Source organism: Papaver somniferum, unplaced genomic scaffold, assembly GCF_003573695.1.
Source record: "Papaver somniferum cultivar HN1 unplaced genomic scaffold, ASM357369v1 unplaced-scaffold_131, whole genome shotgun sequence".
NCBI lineage: Eukaryota > Viridiplantae > Streptophyta > Magnoliopsida > Ranunculales > Papaveraceae > Papaver > Papaver somniferum.
This window is the reverse complement of record NW_020622270.1, coordinates 3991829-4011390: the sequence shown is the minus strand read 5'-3', so window position 1 is coordinate 4011390 and position 19562 is coordinate 3991829. Positions and strand designations below refer to the sequence as shown.

Genomic DNA, 19562 nt, shown 5'->3' with positions numbered 1-19562 from the left:
AGTTCGTTGTCTCTGTATGATTACCTTAGTCGTAGCTCCGTAAGTTTACTTATGTTGAGCACCTTCAATTAAATTAATCACTTTTGTGGTTTGATTTAGTTGCGTATTCCAATTAAATTAATCATGGGTTTAATTGTGGTTAATTTGGTTGAGTTTTGGATATGGAAAATCATTCTCATGGTTTTTGGTATCCAATAAAAAAATCCTTCTTTTCTTTCGAAATTAAGGTCGTTCTTGTTGTACTTTCAGGAATGACATCAAATGGGGGGAGAGTTCTTTTGAACTTGTGCTTAATGTTAATTTCTTGCGGGGTGTGCGGCTGTGGAATTTTATAGGGGTTATCTTGTATCTTAAAACTCCTTGATGAATGCATTTAGCTTCGGCTTTATGATTGCATCTAAATTAAGTTGGTATGTATTTTTTTCTTTTAGTCTATGAAATGTCTCTTGTGGAAATTTCATTATGATCCCGTTCTTGTACCTTTGCCAATTTTATTGACAAAAAGGGGGAGAAATATTGTAGTTCACACTACAAATACATATGGTTTTCGGATCATTGTGTAAAGGGGAGTGGTTTACATGATCAAGATGGAGTATTGACTAAGGGAGAGTGATACATATCACCAAAATATTATTGTTGAAGTCGTGATACAATTGGACTTTGATGTTATAATAGTACTATGACACTGTATAATAATGATCGATAATCTCGATTTCTCTCATTGTTATATCTACGGATCTTCAACAACGGTGATGCTAAACTTACAACCTTTGGGATCATTGGAGTACTTGGAAGGACGAAGATTTCAGGGAACGTTGAAGATTAGACTATGGAATAGGAGCCACTAAATTTTATCTTTTTTGTATTCCATATGTATTAATAGTTTTGTCACTAAAATTGACAAAGGGAGAGATTGTTAGAGCATAGCTCGGTAAACCTCGCATGCGTTGTTATCTCAAGCATGTTTGTCAATGTTAGTGATCAAAACTATGAGTGTTGATTTCTAGCCTACATATCTAAGTCTCGGACTAGGATAGGAAAAGTGTAGTTAAGCTCAAGGACTTCATGGAGATTCATCATACAACGACGAAAATCTATACAAGGAACCGTGGAACTTCATCAACAAAAAGGTATGTGGAGACTTGGACTTATCTATCACTCAAAAGTCTATCTATTCTATCTCCTACTTCTTATGAGACAAAAGTAGTATGCTATATAGACTAGATCATACACACTTGACATTTTGAGCTGAGCATTCATTGCTTATCTTTTATCTCGAAATCGTGTGTTGGTAAAGCGTTTCTCTTTAATCAGGTTTATCTTCACCTATTGACGAAAGTCATGAAAGTTTCAATCACTTTGAGAATTGCTCTGACGTGAATCGGTCTGTGAATAACGGCTACATAGCGTCCTCTGAGAATGTCTCAATGATTGAAATGAGAGTTTAGATTACATAACCATGTATTCCTTGAACCGAAGTTTTCGAACTTTGTTGATCAAGAGAAATCGGGAGGATTGTGGAATTGGCTTGCCAAGTCCGCGAACCCAGTCCGCAGACTCAGTCCGCGAACTGTCGGAAGTTCTCGACCGAGAATTTCTGCTGAATTCTCCAAAACTTGTTTGTGTGCTTAGTCCGCGAACTGGAGGAAGTTCTCGAACCGAGAATTTCTGCAGAGTTTGGAAAACTCAACCGATTAACTTAAGTCCGCGAACTTGTTTGTGAACTTAAGAGGTTATGATCTAAAGATGTTCTCTGAACAAGAAACATTAAATTACTAAGGAATGCTTTACGCAAACCGTGACTATAATTTTCATGAGCCGATTCAATCGAATCGAATCATTTTTGTTTCAATTATGTCTTTTGTAGTTACATAAGATCTCATAGCAATTGAACAACTTTTAACTAGTTCATTTGAGTCAATAGAACTAGTTATGGTGAAGAAGAACAAGGTTAATATGAAATGATCATATGGTTGACCTTTTGGGTTACTATGTTGAACCAACATGAACGTACACGTTTGGGCATGGTTTTCACGAACCCAGTAAACGTTTACCCAAGTGTGTGTGACAAGCTAAGTTTTCGATCTAACAGTTGAGAAATATTAGCTTGAATCTAAATCAGGTTTTCATCTAACGGTGAATAAGGATTGATTTGTATCTAAGGCAAAATCCTGATTTGAAGGCTATATATAGGAAACATGTAGCATTGAGCAAACCTAATCCCCACACGTCTGTGTGCAACTAGTGCGCTGGCTAGAGTCGATCTCCGTTAACCTTTGATTTTCTTCTCTAAAATCAGATTAACGACTTAAAGACTTCATTGGGATTGTGAAGCCAGATCGATACTACTTTTATCGTAGTTGTGTGATCTGATCTTGCATCTTCTATCGTACGAGTACAATCGATTTATTGGCTTGAGATCGTGAGAGTTCTCCGATAGGCAAGATAAAGAAGTCACAAACATCTTCGTCTCACTGTTTGTGATTCCTCGACAATCCGCTTGTGTAGTCAGGAAGGATTGTAGAGAGGTGATTGATTAATCTAGGCTGTTCTCCGGGAATATAATACCGGATTATCAATTGGTTCCTGTTCACCTTGATTTTATATCTTAAGACGGAACAAAACCTAGGGTTTATCTGTGGGAGACAGATTTATCATTTGATAGACTTTTCTGTGGGAGACAGATCTGTTTATTGTCAAGTCTGTGATTTTGGGTTACAACAACTCTTGGTTGTGGGTGAGATCAACTAAGGGAATCAAGTGCGCAGTATCCTGCTGGGATCAGAGGCGTAGGAGTACAACTGTACCTTGTATCAGTGGGAGATTGATAGGAGATCAACATAGTCCAGTCCGAAGTTAGCTTGGAGTAAGCTAGTGTCTATAGCGGCTTAATACATTGTGTATTCAATCTGGACTAGGTCCCGGGGTTTTTCTGCATTTGCGGTTTCCTCGTTAACAAAATTTCTGGTGTATGTGTTATATCTTTTCCGCATTATATTTTATATAATTGAAATAATACAGGTTGTGCGTTCGTGATCATCAATTGGAAATTCAACCTTTGGTTGTTGATTGATATTGATTGATCCTTGGACATTGGTCTTTTGTACCAAGTTATCTCTCTTTGATAAAGACTCACAGATTTCTATTTGCTTGAGTAAAGATCAAATCGAGAGATTGAGATATTAACTCCTTGAGATATTTTTATCTAGATTGAGTCTGACTCTCTAGTTGATTCTCTAGCAAAGTATTTCGGAGTTAGTCCATACAGATTGCTAAGTGAAATATTGGGTGGTGTTGTTAGACCCCCGCTTTTTCAGTCACTATTAATGAAGAGTTCGGTTTGTCAAGGTTTTTTTGCGAACAAACCGAACTCAACACTGGTCACTATTAGTGAAGAGTTCGGTTTGTCAATGTTTTTTGTGAATAAACCAAACTCCACATGTATGCAACTCAACATAGTTGGACAAGTTCGGTTAAATTGAAACTCAACATATTGGGCAAAATAGCATAGTTCGGTTACATTGAATTTTTTCATTTATTTTTTTTGTAAAGTTCGGTTACTAAATAGTTTTAGAATTTTATGCGAACCAACCGAACAAGATAGATCAGTTCAATTACATAAAAACTCAAAATAGCGGGCAAAATAGCACAGTTCGGTTACATGTGAAAAACAATTGTTGTAAAGTAGGTTAAGTTTGGTTAGAAAAAAGTTTTAGGCTTCTTTGCGAACTAACCGAACTGGCAGTTCGGTGACCTAATTTTGAATCCTATAGAACCGAACTGTTCTTCGTGTTCTTTTTTTCAGGAAGTTCGGTTAACAAACTAGGATTTTTTAGAAATTCTTCCTAACCGAATAATGCACTGTAACTTCCATTTGAACCCTATTTTGATGATTTATATTCAATTAAACGTATCAAAATCAAATTAAAAGTAATGGGTTTGTTGGAAAATACCTGCGAATCGGTCCCATGGCAGAATCAGGCTTCTTCAAGCGTCTATTATACTGGATTATGGCTTCACTTGGCTATTCCACTTCTTTATGAATCTCAAAATCACTTGGTTGATTTGCTAGATGTCCCAATCGAGGACCTTCTCCTTGAAGTCGGTTGGTTTTCTTTCGAAGAATCATTCTTATAGTCGATTGATTAATCGACGATGAAAATTTTATAAATCGACGATTAATCGATGAAGACGGTGTTGAAAGGAAAAAGAAGAAGAAGAGAAAGAAATTTTTTTTTCTCTCAAAAACAGTTTGTGCGGCTTGCTAGTGTAGGGAATGATTTTTGGTTTTTGTTAACAAATTAGGTTAAACTTTGGTAGTTATTAGTTTAGGTTAAGGGCCAAATTAGTAATTTCATGATTTTAGGACATCCGTTCAGATTTTAGGATAGGTGGCCTTATAAGATCATGGTCCCCCAAAAAAACCATGGTCCCTAAAACACCGTTCCAAGTTAAACTTTGGCACGGGGTCCATTAATTTCTATAACGGTTATTGATTACCCGTTTGAAAGTCGTTTTGAAAGTGACAAGCCGACATAGAAGGAGAAGAGAATTTGAAAAGGAGTGGTGAATATTTAATTTTTATTTTTGTAAAGGATAGTTTAGTATTTTCGTCCCTAAAAAATACCAGTTGGAACTATTGGATGAGAATATTAATATATCCCAATTAGTTTCCATATCCCCGAAGTGCACGTTTTTTAAAATTGAAAAACAATCTTTAAAATAAAAATAAAAATAAAAATAAGAAAGGGTTTTAGTGTTCAAAAAAAAAAACTAATAATTTTATTTTAATTTATAGCAATGAGACCTATTTTTTAAATAATTTTTCTAATGGTGTTAAGTTTTTTTTGCCGTATTTTTTTTGGTTTCTCCATAAGACAAATTATTTGTTGCCTAACGGAGACTTTCACTCTATCATCTAAGCAAGAGTTTGATTGAGTATGGGGTAAAAAACGATCTGTCTATCCATGGTAAGGTCAAATTTGATCAAGTCAAATTTGAAGAGACTATCTCAACCTCATGGTCCTTACATTTACTCATACGGTTTTGGTTTTAGAGGTGTTTAAACGCGCAGTACTGTTCAGAACTTTCTTTTCATCGTAGGGAAGGAATCCTTCAGAAATAGAAAGTTTTGAAAGGGCAAAGCTAAGGAAGTGCTTCACATATCATCATTTACAAAGCCAATGACCCACTGAGCTTAAAAGACTATATTAGCAGTCATGTGCCCATGGTCCCTCGAGGATGCTTGATTTATAGTACTAGTTAATCAGTACTATACTTTCTTAGTAGTCCCATTAAAAGGCAAAACTAATGCAAGTGCTTACAAAGATGTGTGACACGAAAGAATCAATCTAGAAAGAACAAAAAACATTAAGAAACTTCTAACCAATTGTGGAATTGAATGACGGAAAGAAAGATAATAAATAATAAAAGTGATGTGCATGATTGAAAAATTTAAAGCACAGAACCATCGATGAAAAACAATCACTTCAAGAACTGGGCAAAAAGAATGCCCAAAGCTCCATAAAAATAAAGTGCAAAAGGTTATTAATTAATGTACTTCATTAGTGTGAAAACTTTCACATTTTTCTTATCAATTATGGGGGTAACTTTACTGTTTGAATTTCGGCCGACGCGTCCTTGATCATTTCTTTCGATTTGGTTACCGTGAAACGTACTCGTGTGTTATGGTGTCTGAAATTAATTAATACTTCCATAAATTTTATTTAGTGCATGCATCAAGCAAAAAGTAAATTAAAGTATATAGCTAGAGTGTCATGCACGCGCGATGTGTGTGCGAAGATGAAATGTTTTTATTTGGAACACAACTGGATCAAAGTTGCGAACACCGATTAAATGCCGCCGGGTACACTGCCGCTGATGGCGATGGAAAAGAGCAGCACTAGCTAGCTAGCTGCAGGCAAGTGTGACAGACTAGTGATGAAGCGTGACAGATCCAGATGCTTATACCCGTACATGTATGTGCCCACTGTATGGAATGTGGATATATAAATCGCTCACGGTTTCTGTTTTTGAGTGAGAAATGAGGTGATGATGATGCATCGATACTATTCTATAAGAAGAAAAGAATACGGACATACATATGGATGATGCATCAATAGAGACAAAACCTTAAGTTTTTCAAAAGTTGCGGCTGTGCTCTCTGTTTTGAGTGGCTCCTTCACTCATCAAAAAAGCAAGTGGCTAGCTTAGCTAGTCATCAGAATTTGCCAGATGGAGGATCCACAACTGAGCCAATAAAAGAGGACACTTTAATAAGTTTATATCCATCCCCCTTTGCTAGCTTTCATCAACATAAGGACATGAGCGAATATATGTCTTGTTCACTTCCTCGCATACACGCATTCACAAGTCCCCATCCTAAGTAAAGTGCAATCATAAATATATGCATTGATGGAAACCAGTAATTATTATTCTCAGAGAACGTACGTGTCCGGCGTATCGACCTTCTATCATGTTTGTATAGCGCGATAAGGTTGTGCAAGGCTTGTTTGTCATTTAAGGGCTCGTTTCGTTTGATAAGTCTTGGACAATTCTATCCTTGCAGGCGGAGTTTTCAGGTTACGTAGGTCTATGAATTTCAATATATAACCGTCCCTGTTAAAGCATCAGAACATAATGATCAGTTTCTTTACTGCCGCTCTCCGGCTATCTATTCACACAACATTTCAGTATTTTTGGCTTATATTGAGTCGATCCTTTTATATATAAAGCTTTATTATCTTTCTCTATAATGGATAAAAGGGTTACTTTGGAGAAAAGTAAAGCCATATTTTAAGACTTTGCTTAACCCCAATTTATAAATAGCGCATTTATCCACAACATGATCAAAGCAAATAATGAGTACCCTGGCCGTACCCCTTCTATATAAATATATAGACAGAGATCACGAATGGTTCGATGGATATATGCTGTTTAATTGGCCTAAGAAAAAAACAAATTAAAGATCAGCCCCACGGTTATATGCATTAATCCAATGATCATGCAACTTGTCATAGGTTTCGCTTTCGCCACCAACAACTGGCTGACTAGATATACCATTCTTTTTCCAAGCTCCTCAGACTCTATATATCCGTCAGGTAGTTTATGGCCTTATAGTCCACATTTACGGTTGATAGAAGACGAACTTTGGTTTCAGATTATCGGAATTTCTGCAGAACTGGATACAAAAGTAAGATTCTGGACAAAAATTCGGGTATCATGGTACAAATAACCCCAAAAGAATTACGCGTGTTACGAAAACGTTGGGCTAGCTTATGAGACACATACATCTACTGATACTAATATATATTTGTATACTTCAATTTCAATCAACAATTTTAAAGAACTTGATTGAAAAGAATGACACTGGAAAAGATAATCCAGAACTAAATACATTAAACACAATTTTTAATGTTCATCATTTTGTCTTTCACAAAGTGTCTCTAAACTGTTTGTCACCGTCTATGTATATCATATCCATTTCTCTGCCTGCCTGCCGTATTTATTTGATGATGATTTTCAGAACTGTTGTTGTTGTTGTTGTATGAACATGATATCTTGATTAGGGTTCCACAAATAGTCCCATAATGAATTATCTTGAGTAATAGTACTACTAGTATCACTCCCTAACCAATTGCCACTAATGTTGCTCATGTTCTGTTGTTCGTGGACGCTACTAGTAGTACAACCTTGAAAGTTGAAATCATGGTTTAGGTTGTAACCTATAGGACTGGGCATGATATACTCTGGGTAATTCATGATATGTGAAGTTTGGGTAGTAGTGCTCTCACAGTTATACTCAAAAGGGTACTGATATTGATCGTAAGTAAGGTCTGAAACCGGAGAAGGAACTTGGGTCGTCCCCGTGTTTGTCCATAAAGAATCGGCTGTCGATGATGAAGCAGGAACCTTAGCAGTTGTATAGTTGTCCTCAGACTTTATACTTCTTCTTCGATTAGTTCGATTAGTATTGATCATGCCCATGTCATTAATGTTGGTGCTCTCTGCCACTGATGTGAAATCTATATTATTATTGAAATGGTGGCCTGTAATGGTGTTGGTGGCTTCCAGAGAAGTCCCATCCGCTGCTGCTTGAATTCTTTCAGCCAATCTTGGCATCCAAACATTACGCATGGTGTCTTTGAAGAGTTTGCTGTTAACATCACACCGGAGTTGCTTGGCGTGTTTTTGTACCCTTGTTCTCCAATAGTTCTTTATCTCATTATCTGTTCTTCCCGGTAGATATTGAGCAATCTTTGACCACCTATTGTAATAAAGCACAAAGTTAGTCATGAAATCTGCAGTAATGGCTGAAAGTGAATCCCCATTGTTTCACACAATAGAGTTCGCATTAATTAATTATTAGCTATAGCGGAACTCTTACCTGTTTCCCCATTGAGAATGGAGTTCAAGAATCATAAGTTGTTCTTCCGGTGTAATATTACCGCGTCGAACATCAGGGCGCAAGTAATTCAACCATCTCAATCTACAGCTTTTTCCGGTACGTTTTAAACCAGCGGCATGAGCAAGAGAGTTCCAACGACCTTCACCATGGTTAGCAATGTAATTAGTAAGCAAATGATCCTCTTCATCTGTCCATGGACCTCTTCTCAGATCAAGATCCTCTTGTTGCTGCTCATAATCCATAGTCATCATCATCATATCTTCATTATCACTGCTACTTTGTGTTGTTGTCATAGTGGTACTAGAACTACTGCTATCACCACCACCACCAGCTGATGATCTTCTATTATTATTCATAGTAGTTGATGATGAATACATTCTCTCAATAATTGCTGTTGTTGTGGATATGTATCAACTGTTTTTTTTGTCTTCTGCTGTTGTGTAAATGGGAAGGATAAATGAAGTGGACGGCCTTTTATAGATGGGGACTTAAAAAAAAGTGGCATATATATATATATATTTTAACAAGATATTCCATGAGAGTATTGAGTAGTAATTAGACATATGGATACTACTAGTTATTAAACAAATGACCATTTTACAAAGTCGTAAGACTAAAAGAATAAGTTTGAATTTTGACTTCACTTTTGAAATCAAATTTTTTTTCAACTTCATCCATCTTGGTAGGTTCGATCTCTTAGTTTACCACAGTCTTGTGGTGGCCATTGGTATCTTACTTAGTGTTTGATTTGATTCAATATTTTAACCCCCCGGCCATCGGTCGACGCGGTAATACGCGGTGACCCCCCACCTAATGACCACAAAAATGAATGCAGAAGTAGGCACAATGAATGCATAAGTAGGCATTAATTTTGTTCGAGGGAAACCACTATTGCAAAAAGCTTGCCCAGCTAGTATCTGTATTGTATATTCGTATGTATAGAATTTCTAGTCCTTTTCGAATAAAAAGAGAGAAACTGCAGGAGTTTCTAATGGCTTCCATGCATATTGCAGAAGTCGTATGATTATTCTCCCAAAAGGAGGCATGTTCACGAGTGCTCGAACATGAATCATACTGCTGCTCACAGATTCCTACCAACCAATCAATCGAATTTTAAGGCCATTGTCAATGATTCCCCTACAAATATTTCAAAGCCAGCAATAAGAGACTTAAAAATCCATGGATAGAATGGAATTCATTCATGAGCAGTAGTCTATGAGTCTATGACAAAGACATTCATATAAATGCGACAGTACTTTTCTTTTTCTCACCGTCAAAAGTTAAGACATACCGGGCTTTTACTAATAAATTATGGGTATCGAGGGTTCATAGATCGGAAAACATAAATCAAAGAAAACAATGTTTAAAGTGGTTCGGCACTAACGCCTACGTCCACTGATAGAACCCCGAAGGGTGAATTTGATTGATCTCCAGAGTTTGATAATTCTGGGATAACTTTACATTTACATTCACGCTCTTATTTATAGTGTGATGTGACTAAACCTAAGAAGATAATACCTTAACTAAAATATCTTGACTAGGTAAATATTTAGGAAAATATAAAGATTACATTTAGTAATTTTGATCTTGTAATCTGTAATTATCTTCTAATATCTTCTCTTCATGGACATTGCACGGACACCTCGGTATCTTCTCTTCACGTAAAGTTACCTTGATATCTTGTATATGGGGAATATATTTCAACACCCCCCCTCAAGTTAAACACGGAAATGTTTTGAAGTGTTTAACTTGAACCATCTTAATAAAATGTCTTGTAGCTTGAACTTTGATTGTTGACCATGGTATTTGATCTTCGATGACAAACCACGATTGTTGACCATGGTTGTTTAAGAAAGTTGTCACAAATGAAAACTATAATTTCAAAAAATTATCAATAACTAAAACAGTTTGTTGATGCTTCGACATGTAAGATCTCTGTGTAGAATGACAAACCATTTCTCTTTATAAGTGATTGAAAATTGGAGTTGGAATTCAAGATGATGTACGTAAAAGGTGATGGGTATTGTACATCTCCATGACAATGGTATAGTAGAACTCAGAAATGTAGTTTAAGAAACTAGGAGAAGCTCCAATAGATAGTGGAACTGATCATACTCAAGAAGAAACATAACATTATTGTCTCCTTGGAACTAATGCTGGAAAAGCATAAAAGATGACGAATCGATTTGATCGATCAAAACCAATATTGGTGAAAGATATGTTTCAGATTATGATTAGGATATTGAGATAAATCCATCATCTGATCTTGGAAATAAAAGAAAAATTGTGGAACACTACCTGCTGAATCAGTGGTAAAGAGTATTGACCAAGCAACGTTATCGCCTTTTTTTGAAGTGTACTTCCCATTTGATTACGAAGATCCATATCCATAGTCAACAACTATGATAAAGAACTCATGAAGTTGAAGATAATTGATTTCAAACTCAACATCTTTTCTTGAATACAGAAAAGACTACTTTATTGATGAACACGTTCCTTTCATTGGACAACAAGAACCACCACAATGGCTATAGATGCGGACCATTGCTGATCTATGCGGAAGAAAAATAATTGAGACTGATAGTTCTACGTGTTAGCTTGCGAAGAACACCAAAACTATTTGCTATGAGTTTCACGGAATGAAACTTATGTTTTCCAGAAACATAAAAAGGAAGAAGGGAAGTTTACTGTAACAAAATGATGTTACCAAAATCTTAAATGAGATAATATTTTCCGTAAATATTCAGAAATAATGGATGGATATCCCGTAAAAGACGGAAAATCCGAAAATATGGAAACTTCCATAATAAATGAATTGATCACCAGATTTTGGCAAGGATTTCGAAAAATGGAGATAAATACTCATAATTACCATAAAAATTAGGCGAAGAGTATTGATATTAAGATAATATCTTGCCGTGAACAATGGCAAAATATTAATTGAATATCATGTTCGTTGTATCGACATGACATACCGAAAAAATAGACCCATGGATTGAACGTGGGTTTGAAACCACATATTGGAGAATCCAACTGTGCACATGAAAATATTCGGTCTTGAGAAAGCAAAACCTCAGTGAGATAACCTTGTTAAACAGATGAACAAGATATCCGGAAAACAGAATACTCTTTGGAAAATTTCCGAAAAATGGAGAGAAGTTTTCGGGATTGAACTCTTGGCAAACAAAAAAAAAACCAAGGAAGAAATAAATTCCAGTGAATGTATATACTTGATCATCCACGACGTGTTTGATCAAATCAATTGCTAGATATAATAGCAACGAAGAAGAAAATGAAAATCAATGAAATAATTATTACCTGATCTATATCAAGGAGCCAAATACTTCAGATGAAGATTTTAGAACACACGAATTTTATATGCAAAATCGTGAATACTATACCATCTCTTTACTGTTTGATGGCTTCAAAACAGAAAGAGCATCGACTAGTTTAGATGCAAACAAAAGGGAAGAATGGAAGAAAGACGCTAATCCTTCTTCAAAGTTCGATACCCAATTTTGATGACAAGGAAATTAAATTTGCTGAACTTCCCTGTTATTCAAGATACCACCTTAAGAAATATGGGTAGTAGAGAAAGTATGAGCACCATGTAAACATCTCATTAATTTCAATGTACTGATAAACATCAAACCAAAAAAAATACTGATAGGTGCGAAAATGAAGATTTTAATTTTGTAACGGAAGAAATATGAGCGGATCTCCCCGCTCTGATACCATAATAAATTATGGGTATCGAGGGTTCATAGATCGGAAAACAGAAATCAAAGAAGACAATGTTTAAAGTGGTTCGGCACTAACGCCTACGTCCACTGATAGAACCCCGAAGGGTGAATTTGATTGATCTCCAGAGTTTGATAATTCTGGGATAACTTTACATTTACATTCACGCTCTTATTTATAGTGTGATATGACTAAACCTAAGAAGATAATACCTTAACTAAAATATCTTGACTAGGTAAATATTTAGGAAAATATAAATATTATATTTAATAATTTTGATCTTGTAATCTGTAATTATCTTCTAATATCTTCTCTTCATGGACATTGCACGGACACCTTGGTATCTTCTCTTCACGTACGGTTACCTTGATATCTTGTATATGGGGAATATATTTCAACATTTACGGACAATTTTCCAACGGGCAATAATGAAAATGTCTAGTTCTTGTGATTGATTCTTCTTCCTAGCTCTTCCATCAACAAGTTTTTCTGAATAACATGTGTTAGATTTGTGTGTCTCTTTCTATGGAGCATTCAGTACGTCTTTGACTGGAACTCGTATCATCCCGGCCAGGCTATGAATTTTTTACTCGAAGAATTGCAACTTTTGACTCTATGTAGTATACTTATGTGTCTGTATATTCCTTGTTTTCATTTCTACGTCTCCTGTATGTATCAAGCTAGCTGTTCCAAAGCAGCCATGAAAAAGACATGCACGAACGACCATAAAGTTTTTTTTTCTCGTTCTGATCCCCGAAAACGCACGCGTGAGCTTACGATTCCGATAATGAAAGCGTAATTAATGATTTTTAATTAAGTGTTCCATATAATTGTCTTGGTTTTCTTGTACAGCATTTTTTTTTCCAATAAAAGTTTACACGTAACTTTGTGCATTTGTCTGATTTTTCGACTCCTTTTTACAGTATTAATATTAGATTATTAGGTTAGGTTTTTAATTTCTTCTTTAAGCCTAATAAAATTGATCGATGATGATTAGGATATTGCTAGGTTGTATGACTTTGTTGCGGGATCAGTAGACAAAGCTTCATCATAAGCTCTCAAGTCTAATCATCTAGTTCCTATCATCGGCTCTTCATACACATTATCCTCTTTTAAGTGTTCACATTAGTTAAAATTTCATACAGATGTGATCTGGGTTCTGAAATCTCATCACCTAAGATTTTACATGTGGTACGGTGGATGTCCCGTCACCTCCCTGTACAGTGGATGTCCCGTCATTCAAAAGGCAGATGCATCCAAAAAAAAAAAGAAAAAAAATTTGTCATCTGACTCGGTCTGAGTCAGAAAGAGTCTAATTCAGGTTCTGAGTCAGATCCAGACAAACCCCACCTTACCGGCGTAATGGAGCCATCACTAACCTTTGTGATCTAATTAAGTTGTAAACAGTACCCTAATGTCTTTGATAAAGTCTACATTGGTGGTCGGTGTATATACTTTTGGGACACCTTTCCCTCCACCCCCACACAATTCAATACTCCAATCCTACTCAAGTCCATGTACGAGGAGAAGTATAAAGGGTCTTCTAGAGAGACACCATTGACATTTTCTAGGTTTCAAAAACTAAAGTTTTCTTTTCCTTTTTGAACCATATAACACTCTAAAAATCATATGGTCCCATACACACAGACCCCAATAAGAAAGCCAGCAACAACCTGCAACTGAACTGAATTGTAAAGTAATATATTGGCAGATCATACTATACGTGTTTAAAATCTTTAGATCATACTGTGCGTGTTTAGAAGCTGAGCTCTTGATTTCTTGGTAGTCTCATTTCAAAATCCTACGACTTTATTTCGATCTGTCCACTGAAAACTAGTAACATATGATGTAACGGATAACCCTTTTTGCAAGTTAGGGATTTGTCATGAACCCGTAGTCTGTATGACTAAGTTGTGCAAAATGTTGAACTCATGCAGCCCTTTTCAGCTATATTTGTCCATATTTTTTGTTTAAACTTATCGAGACATTGTACATAACACATTAAGCTCATTAAAGCGAAAGAATAAATACATAGATGGCTTCTTTGATAACCTACCCACCAGCAAGATGCAAATTTAATATTCTCACAGTACAAGCAATAGCAAAATTGATACCAATTAGGGTTTATAAGTTCGTTGCAATCTCTACTAGTGAACTCTCTCTTAGACTCTGAACCCTATTTTTAAGTCTATGAAAAACCATAGACCCTTTAGTGTTGACTTGTAAAAGAGAATAAAGAAAATATTAAACTAAAGAAAACAGGTCTTTGAATGTCAACAAGTTATCTAGAAATTGGGCTATTTTAATTTGTTCCTAAGTGTCACGTAGCACTAACATCTGAAATTGTTGACATTCTGAAATATTTTGACTTCCAAATTATTCTTTAAAAAAACCCTTAAAACAAATCATCTTTTAGTCTACCTCCACCAGTATAACAAGTTTGAATCTTTCATATAGTAAATCTTCTCTACACATTTCAAATGAAGAGAGTTCAAACCCAATGATCTTCAAGTAAACCAGGGAACAGTAATGAAGAATGTCAAAAGAGCAGATAATATTAAGAATGGAAAGGTGTTCCTAACTTGGGTTCGACTTTAATGAAATCTGTATACATTGTTTCTTCATGGTCGGATCTGTTTATAGGTTGGATATGGAAAGAAACGGATACCTACTATATCCAATAAAATACCACTTAACCTTAAAACACTATATATAAGGCCATATGGTAGTTTTCTCTAACTAGTAAGAGGTAAATAAACACCGACAGAAAGATATTACATTGACACTAAGTTATGGAAAATTTGTATTGAAGTTAAGGAAAAAATGACAAAACAGAACAATGACTTCAAGATTAATGTTGTCAAACCATCACACAGGAAAGTACCCCTGATTTACTCGATTCAAGATTTATTTACTTTTTTTCCCCAAAGGATAACAACTGTTAAAAATCATGTGATTATACAAAGTTGATATAGTTGATTTTTGGATTGTAACATACTGTGCACACTTTGGTCAATCCTAGGCAATGGGTGATATTCTCTCCCTAAAACAAAGATTCATCATACTGCAAAAAAGAAAGCTCTACTGTGCATGAATGGAAATACAAAAAGGCAAGTTAGGATCGTACTTCATAGTTCCCTGCTCGTGTGATTCCGCGGAATCCTTTGTAAGGGGGACTTGGAAGGTTCTTGAAGTCTAACTTGTCTATTTTCAAACCAGAAAGAGCGACACCCATGATCTTGAAGCCCACTTGGAATGTTGGAAATACATTCAAGCGTTCTAGACCTGTTTCAAGTACTAAGTTTCCAGACATACAAGGAGCTTTATCCTTTGGAATCCGTCCAATTGACCAAAAACATGTCTGCAGGCAAAAGAACAAATGATTAAAAAACAACAAACTTTCGTCATCAAAATGTTCTAGACTTACACTTTCTAGTAAACAGAGCAACGTAAGAATAACATATTTTGACATAACATATACAATCGCTCTACAGCTACAGTGGGAAATCCTTGGGATTCTTCCGTGGAACCCTTTGCGGATGTGGCTTGATCTAGGCTCTCAATGTCATGGATCACATGGTTCCACATCCTCAAATCAAGGGTGAGATTTCTCAGCAAGATTTTCCTCGATTAGCTAATTATTGAATAATGTATCCAAGAGAAATAGAGATAATTCTGTACCTTATCTGCAAGGATATTCACTGTTCCATAGTTCGAAGTTAAATCTGCCGAAGCTACACATGCAGGCAATTGAAACTGTACTGTAATATTGTCAATCGTTTTTCCAGGATTATTCCTTATTCCAACCAACACGCTGACACGACATGTTCCAGCATCTGAGGTTAGCTGAGGCTTTACATATATAGGAGTGTTGTTCAACTTTTTGATCCTGAAGATAATAAACAGATTAACAACGGGTCCACTGACAAAATGAAGCTCTTAAACATAAAGAATGACTTATTTAAGCTCAAATAGTTGCACATACCTGTAACTCATGAGCTTGAACAGGCCATCAGGAGGAACAAAAGAGAGTATCTGATTTGATTCCCAGGGCCTAAACCGAACGCAAGGATGAAATCTCACATCATTTAGAACTGAGGGGTTCGTGAAGGAGATAGTCAAGTCAGGGAGACCTGAGAGGTGGGAGTTGACTTCAACTTGACCAAATATCTCACATTTCACCAGGTTCCCATCCCTATACACGGTGGGCCAACAGAGAAAGAACTCAACAGTAGAATTTCATCAACAGAAAAAGGATTCAAGTTGAGCTACAACAAGGGACTAGAGTTTTCAAACTCAAGCCAACAACAATATCTGATGTCTAAGCATTACAGATACAGAGTATTTCTTTCCTCCTCTAGATACGAAAATACTATTTAACACTTACAGAGTAGTATATTAACCTGTTTATAATTGCATCCATTTCCTCAACAAGATCAACATAAACTTCATTACTCGAATGCTTCAGATCAGCTGTTCTCCAAGGAACACAAGATGCTGTTGCACCTGGAAGGGTATTACTCATATTGGAACTATTACCAGTTACAACACTCAGAACCTTGCTAACAAGATTTGGCGGTGCTATCATATCTCTTAAGATGTTTGGTTCAGTAGTGAGAGGGAAGCCGTTGTCTATCATCTCATCCAACAGCTGCAATTCATGCCAATTTTACCTGTCATTGTCCTAACTTTCAGACAGCTTTGAGCATTGGACAAACAAAACAGACTAGCATACAGTGAAAGAGCAACTACAAAAGCAATTGACTCGAAGATTCTTTCTAAATTTCACAGATCTCAACATCCCATGCTCACTACTAGTAACCCAACTAATGGAGGCAAACATACGAGTTACTGTTGGCCTTTAGCAAGCAAGCTTAGAGACTGAGATCCTTCGTTTCTAAGTTCCAGAACTTCCAGAAAACTTTAACATCTTATACTCAAAATTCTTAATCCAACTACTGAAGCATACTCATATTCTATAGTTGGTAATTTAGAAGCAGGCTTACACAGTGGCACGTTAATGTCGCTTGAATCACACGGTGGCAAACTATGTTGATCCAAAATTGTAATTTGCAATCATCAAACGAGAAGGAAGATAGAGTACAAGAAAAACTACCTCATACACGATAACAAAGTTATCCTTGATCAAGTCTTCATTCAACCCACCAAGATACTCATTCAAAACATCTGCAACTCTACACAGGAACTACAAAATCGAAAGACAAGTTTATTTAATCAGTTTCTACTAATTCAAATATACCGAATCCAATTGAATAATATACCAATTCAACCACACAGAAAATTCACTGACCTCAATTGCCATCAATGGTGGCATTTCAACTTGTGTGCAAGCTAAAAACGTAATTCCATCGCGTCCAATTTGAAAAAGGTAATGTGTAGGTGAAGCAATCACAGGTAGAACCTAAAACCAACAAAACAACATGGATTATCACTTACAGGCTCAAAACAAAAGCACTCAGAAAACTGACTGTGGGGAAAAAAACACTTAGACTGAAGTAATACTACTACTTACTCAAAGATGGGCCAATATAATCAAATTGAACTACACAACACAGTGGAGCTTAACAGAGAACAAACAACAAAATCATTGGCACAGGGCACAATGAAAGATAAATAGGGAGAGACCGGGAGTATATTTCGAAATTCAGAGTAATACCTAAGGTACAAACATAAATGAAATTGTGCTCAGGGCATATTAGCAAACATATATCCTAATTGTCCTCTTCGTTGACAGCTTTGATGAAAGCCTTATTTGCATAGCCAGAACATTACAAAGAAGATAGCTACAAAAAACAAGCTAAAGACAAGCAAAGAAATTGAAAGTAATTAGCTTTTGAATCTACAGTAATCCACATCAAGCATCTCTATCCAATACAGAAATGCAGGTCCGAGAACAAAAATTACTATCACTCCTTTGCCCAACCAAGCACCTCTTTTGGCAAGCGTGTTCACAGAGAAACTAGCCTCTCTGCATTTCACCTCTTTTGGTGAAATGCAGGTTCATTGGGCAGGCCTGGGAGAGCTTAAACTTTAACTACAACCTCATATACTCTAACACTAGTGAGTTTAACAAGTAGTTTAACAGGTGGTTCCAGAAATCAGATTCCCCATCTCAACAGGGGCTGGGGGTGGCCTGATCTTAAAGCTATTGTTTATGGGAAGTTTGGAGAACTACATGCGATAGTCTTCAAGAAAAAAGAACCAAACCTGAATAAATTTGGATATAATATCATCACCATGTTTAAGCAAATCCAGTCAGTCTAATGATTTTCAATGATACGGGTAAATGTTGTGAGGCAGCCTGGTACAGCAGCACTCAGAAATCCCAAACCAAACACATATAGACCTATTCACACTCAGAAAAAAGGGGTAAATAATGAAAATGCAACAACACAACTGCTTAACAGAGAATGACCACCAAAATGATTAGCAAAAGGCACAACTTGAAGAAGAGTGAGGAGAGACCGGAGGTGTATTTCGAAATTCATAGTAATACCTAAATCACAAACATTCATATGAAATTGTGCTCAGGGCATATTACCAAACATAAATCCTAGTTGTCCTCTTTGTGGAAAGTTTTGACAAAAGCCCTTTTAAGTTTTGAAACCTAAACTCTAATCACAACCTCATAAACTCTAACACTAGTGAGTTCGGTGTGTAGCTGAATAGGTGGTTCCAAAGAACAGATTCCCCATCTCAACAGGGGTATCCTAAAATATGGATATAGTACCAGCCTCTCATATAGAAAAATTAGGCTAAATAATGGAAAAATTGGGATAAAATTTTAAACATACCTTGAAGGAATCTCCCTGAGAAATGACATTTTCCCAAAACCAAACACAAATAAATCTATCCACTTGATGTGACGTCAATTGCTTCTCCAATATTATCTCCCTGTTGTCATAATCATCATAGAGATTTCACAATTTCAGTAGAATTTGGGGAGAAAACCCTAATTATTGAATTGAATTGAGATTGAGACTCTAACAAAATAAGAACTAACTTACCCAGAATCTGATAGAAGGAAAATGCACTGCAACATCTCTCTCTTGTTTGGTTCTCTCGCTCGCTGTGCTTCTGATGTGAGAGAAGAAAGAAGAAAAAAATACAGTGAAAATACTATTGGGATCTCGAGGTATTATTCGGGGTTCTTGAAGTAGAGCCGGAACTGATTTACAAGTTTTCTTTTGGGGTCAGTTGTACCTGGGCCTGGGTAAGTAGAATGGTATGTCCAAATCCTATGGTAAATTGGATGAATTATGGTAACCAGTGAAGGCTGTTTTTAGGCATACCTAAATCTTTTTTTAGGTATAATGAATAAAGACAAAAAAGGATGTCAAATAATAAAATCAGGAACCCCCTTAACCAAAACTTTTTATAATGGCAAATCTCC

At 36.1% G+C, this 19562-nt stretch overlaps 2 protein-coding genes across 2 annotated transcripts; both read right to left on the bottom strand.

Annotated features, from left to right (window-relative positions):
- Positions 1-7284: 7284 nt before the first annotated feature.
- LOC113332517 (transcription factor MYB78-like) lies at positions 7285-8835 on the bottom strand. Its single transcript, XM_026579055.1, has 2 exons — positions 8387-8835; positions 7285-8266 (listed from the first exon to the last, which is right to left on the bottom strand). The coding sequence occupies exons 1-2, from the start codon at positions 8782-8784 to the stop codon at positions 7522-7524; spliced, it is 1143 nt and encodes a 380-aa protein (XP_026434840.1). The 5' UTR covers positions 8785-8835; the 3' UTR covers positions 7285-7521.
- A 6164-nt stretch (positions 8836-14999) lies between these two features.
- LOC113332516 (AP-3 complex subunit mu-like) lies at positions 15000-19314 on the bottom strand. Its single transcript, XM_026579054.1, has 8 exons — positions 19177-19314; positions 18964-19063; positions 17460-17570; positions 17265-17354; positions 16552-16799; positions 16134-16343; positions 15830-16037; positions 15000-15509 (listed from the first exon to the last, which is right to left on the bottom strand). Exons 1-8 carry the CDS (start codon positions 19209-19211, stop codon positions 15264-15266), a joined length of 1248 nt encoding a protein of 415 aa, XP_026434839.1. The 5' UTR covers positions 19212-19314; the 3' UTR covers positions 15000-15263.
- Between the last annotated feature and the right edge of the window lie 248 nt (positions 19315-19562).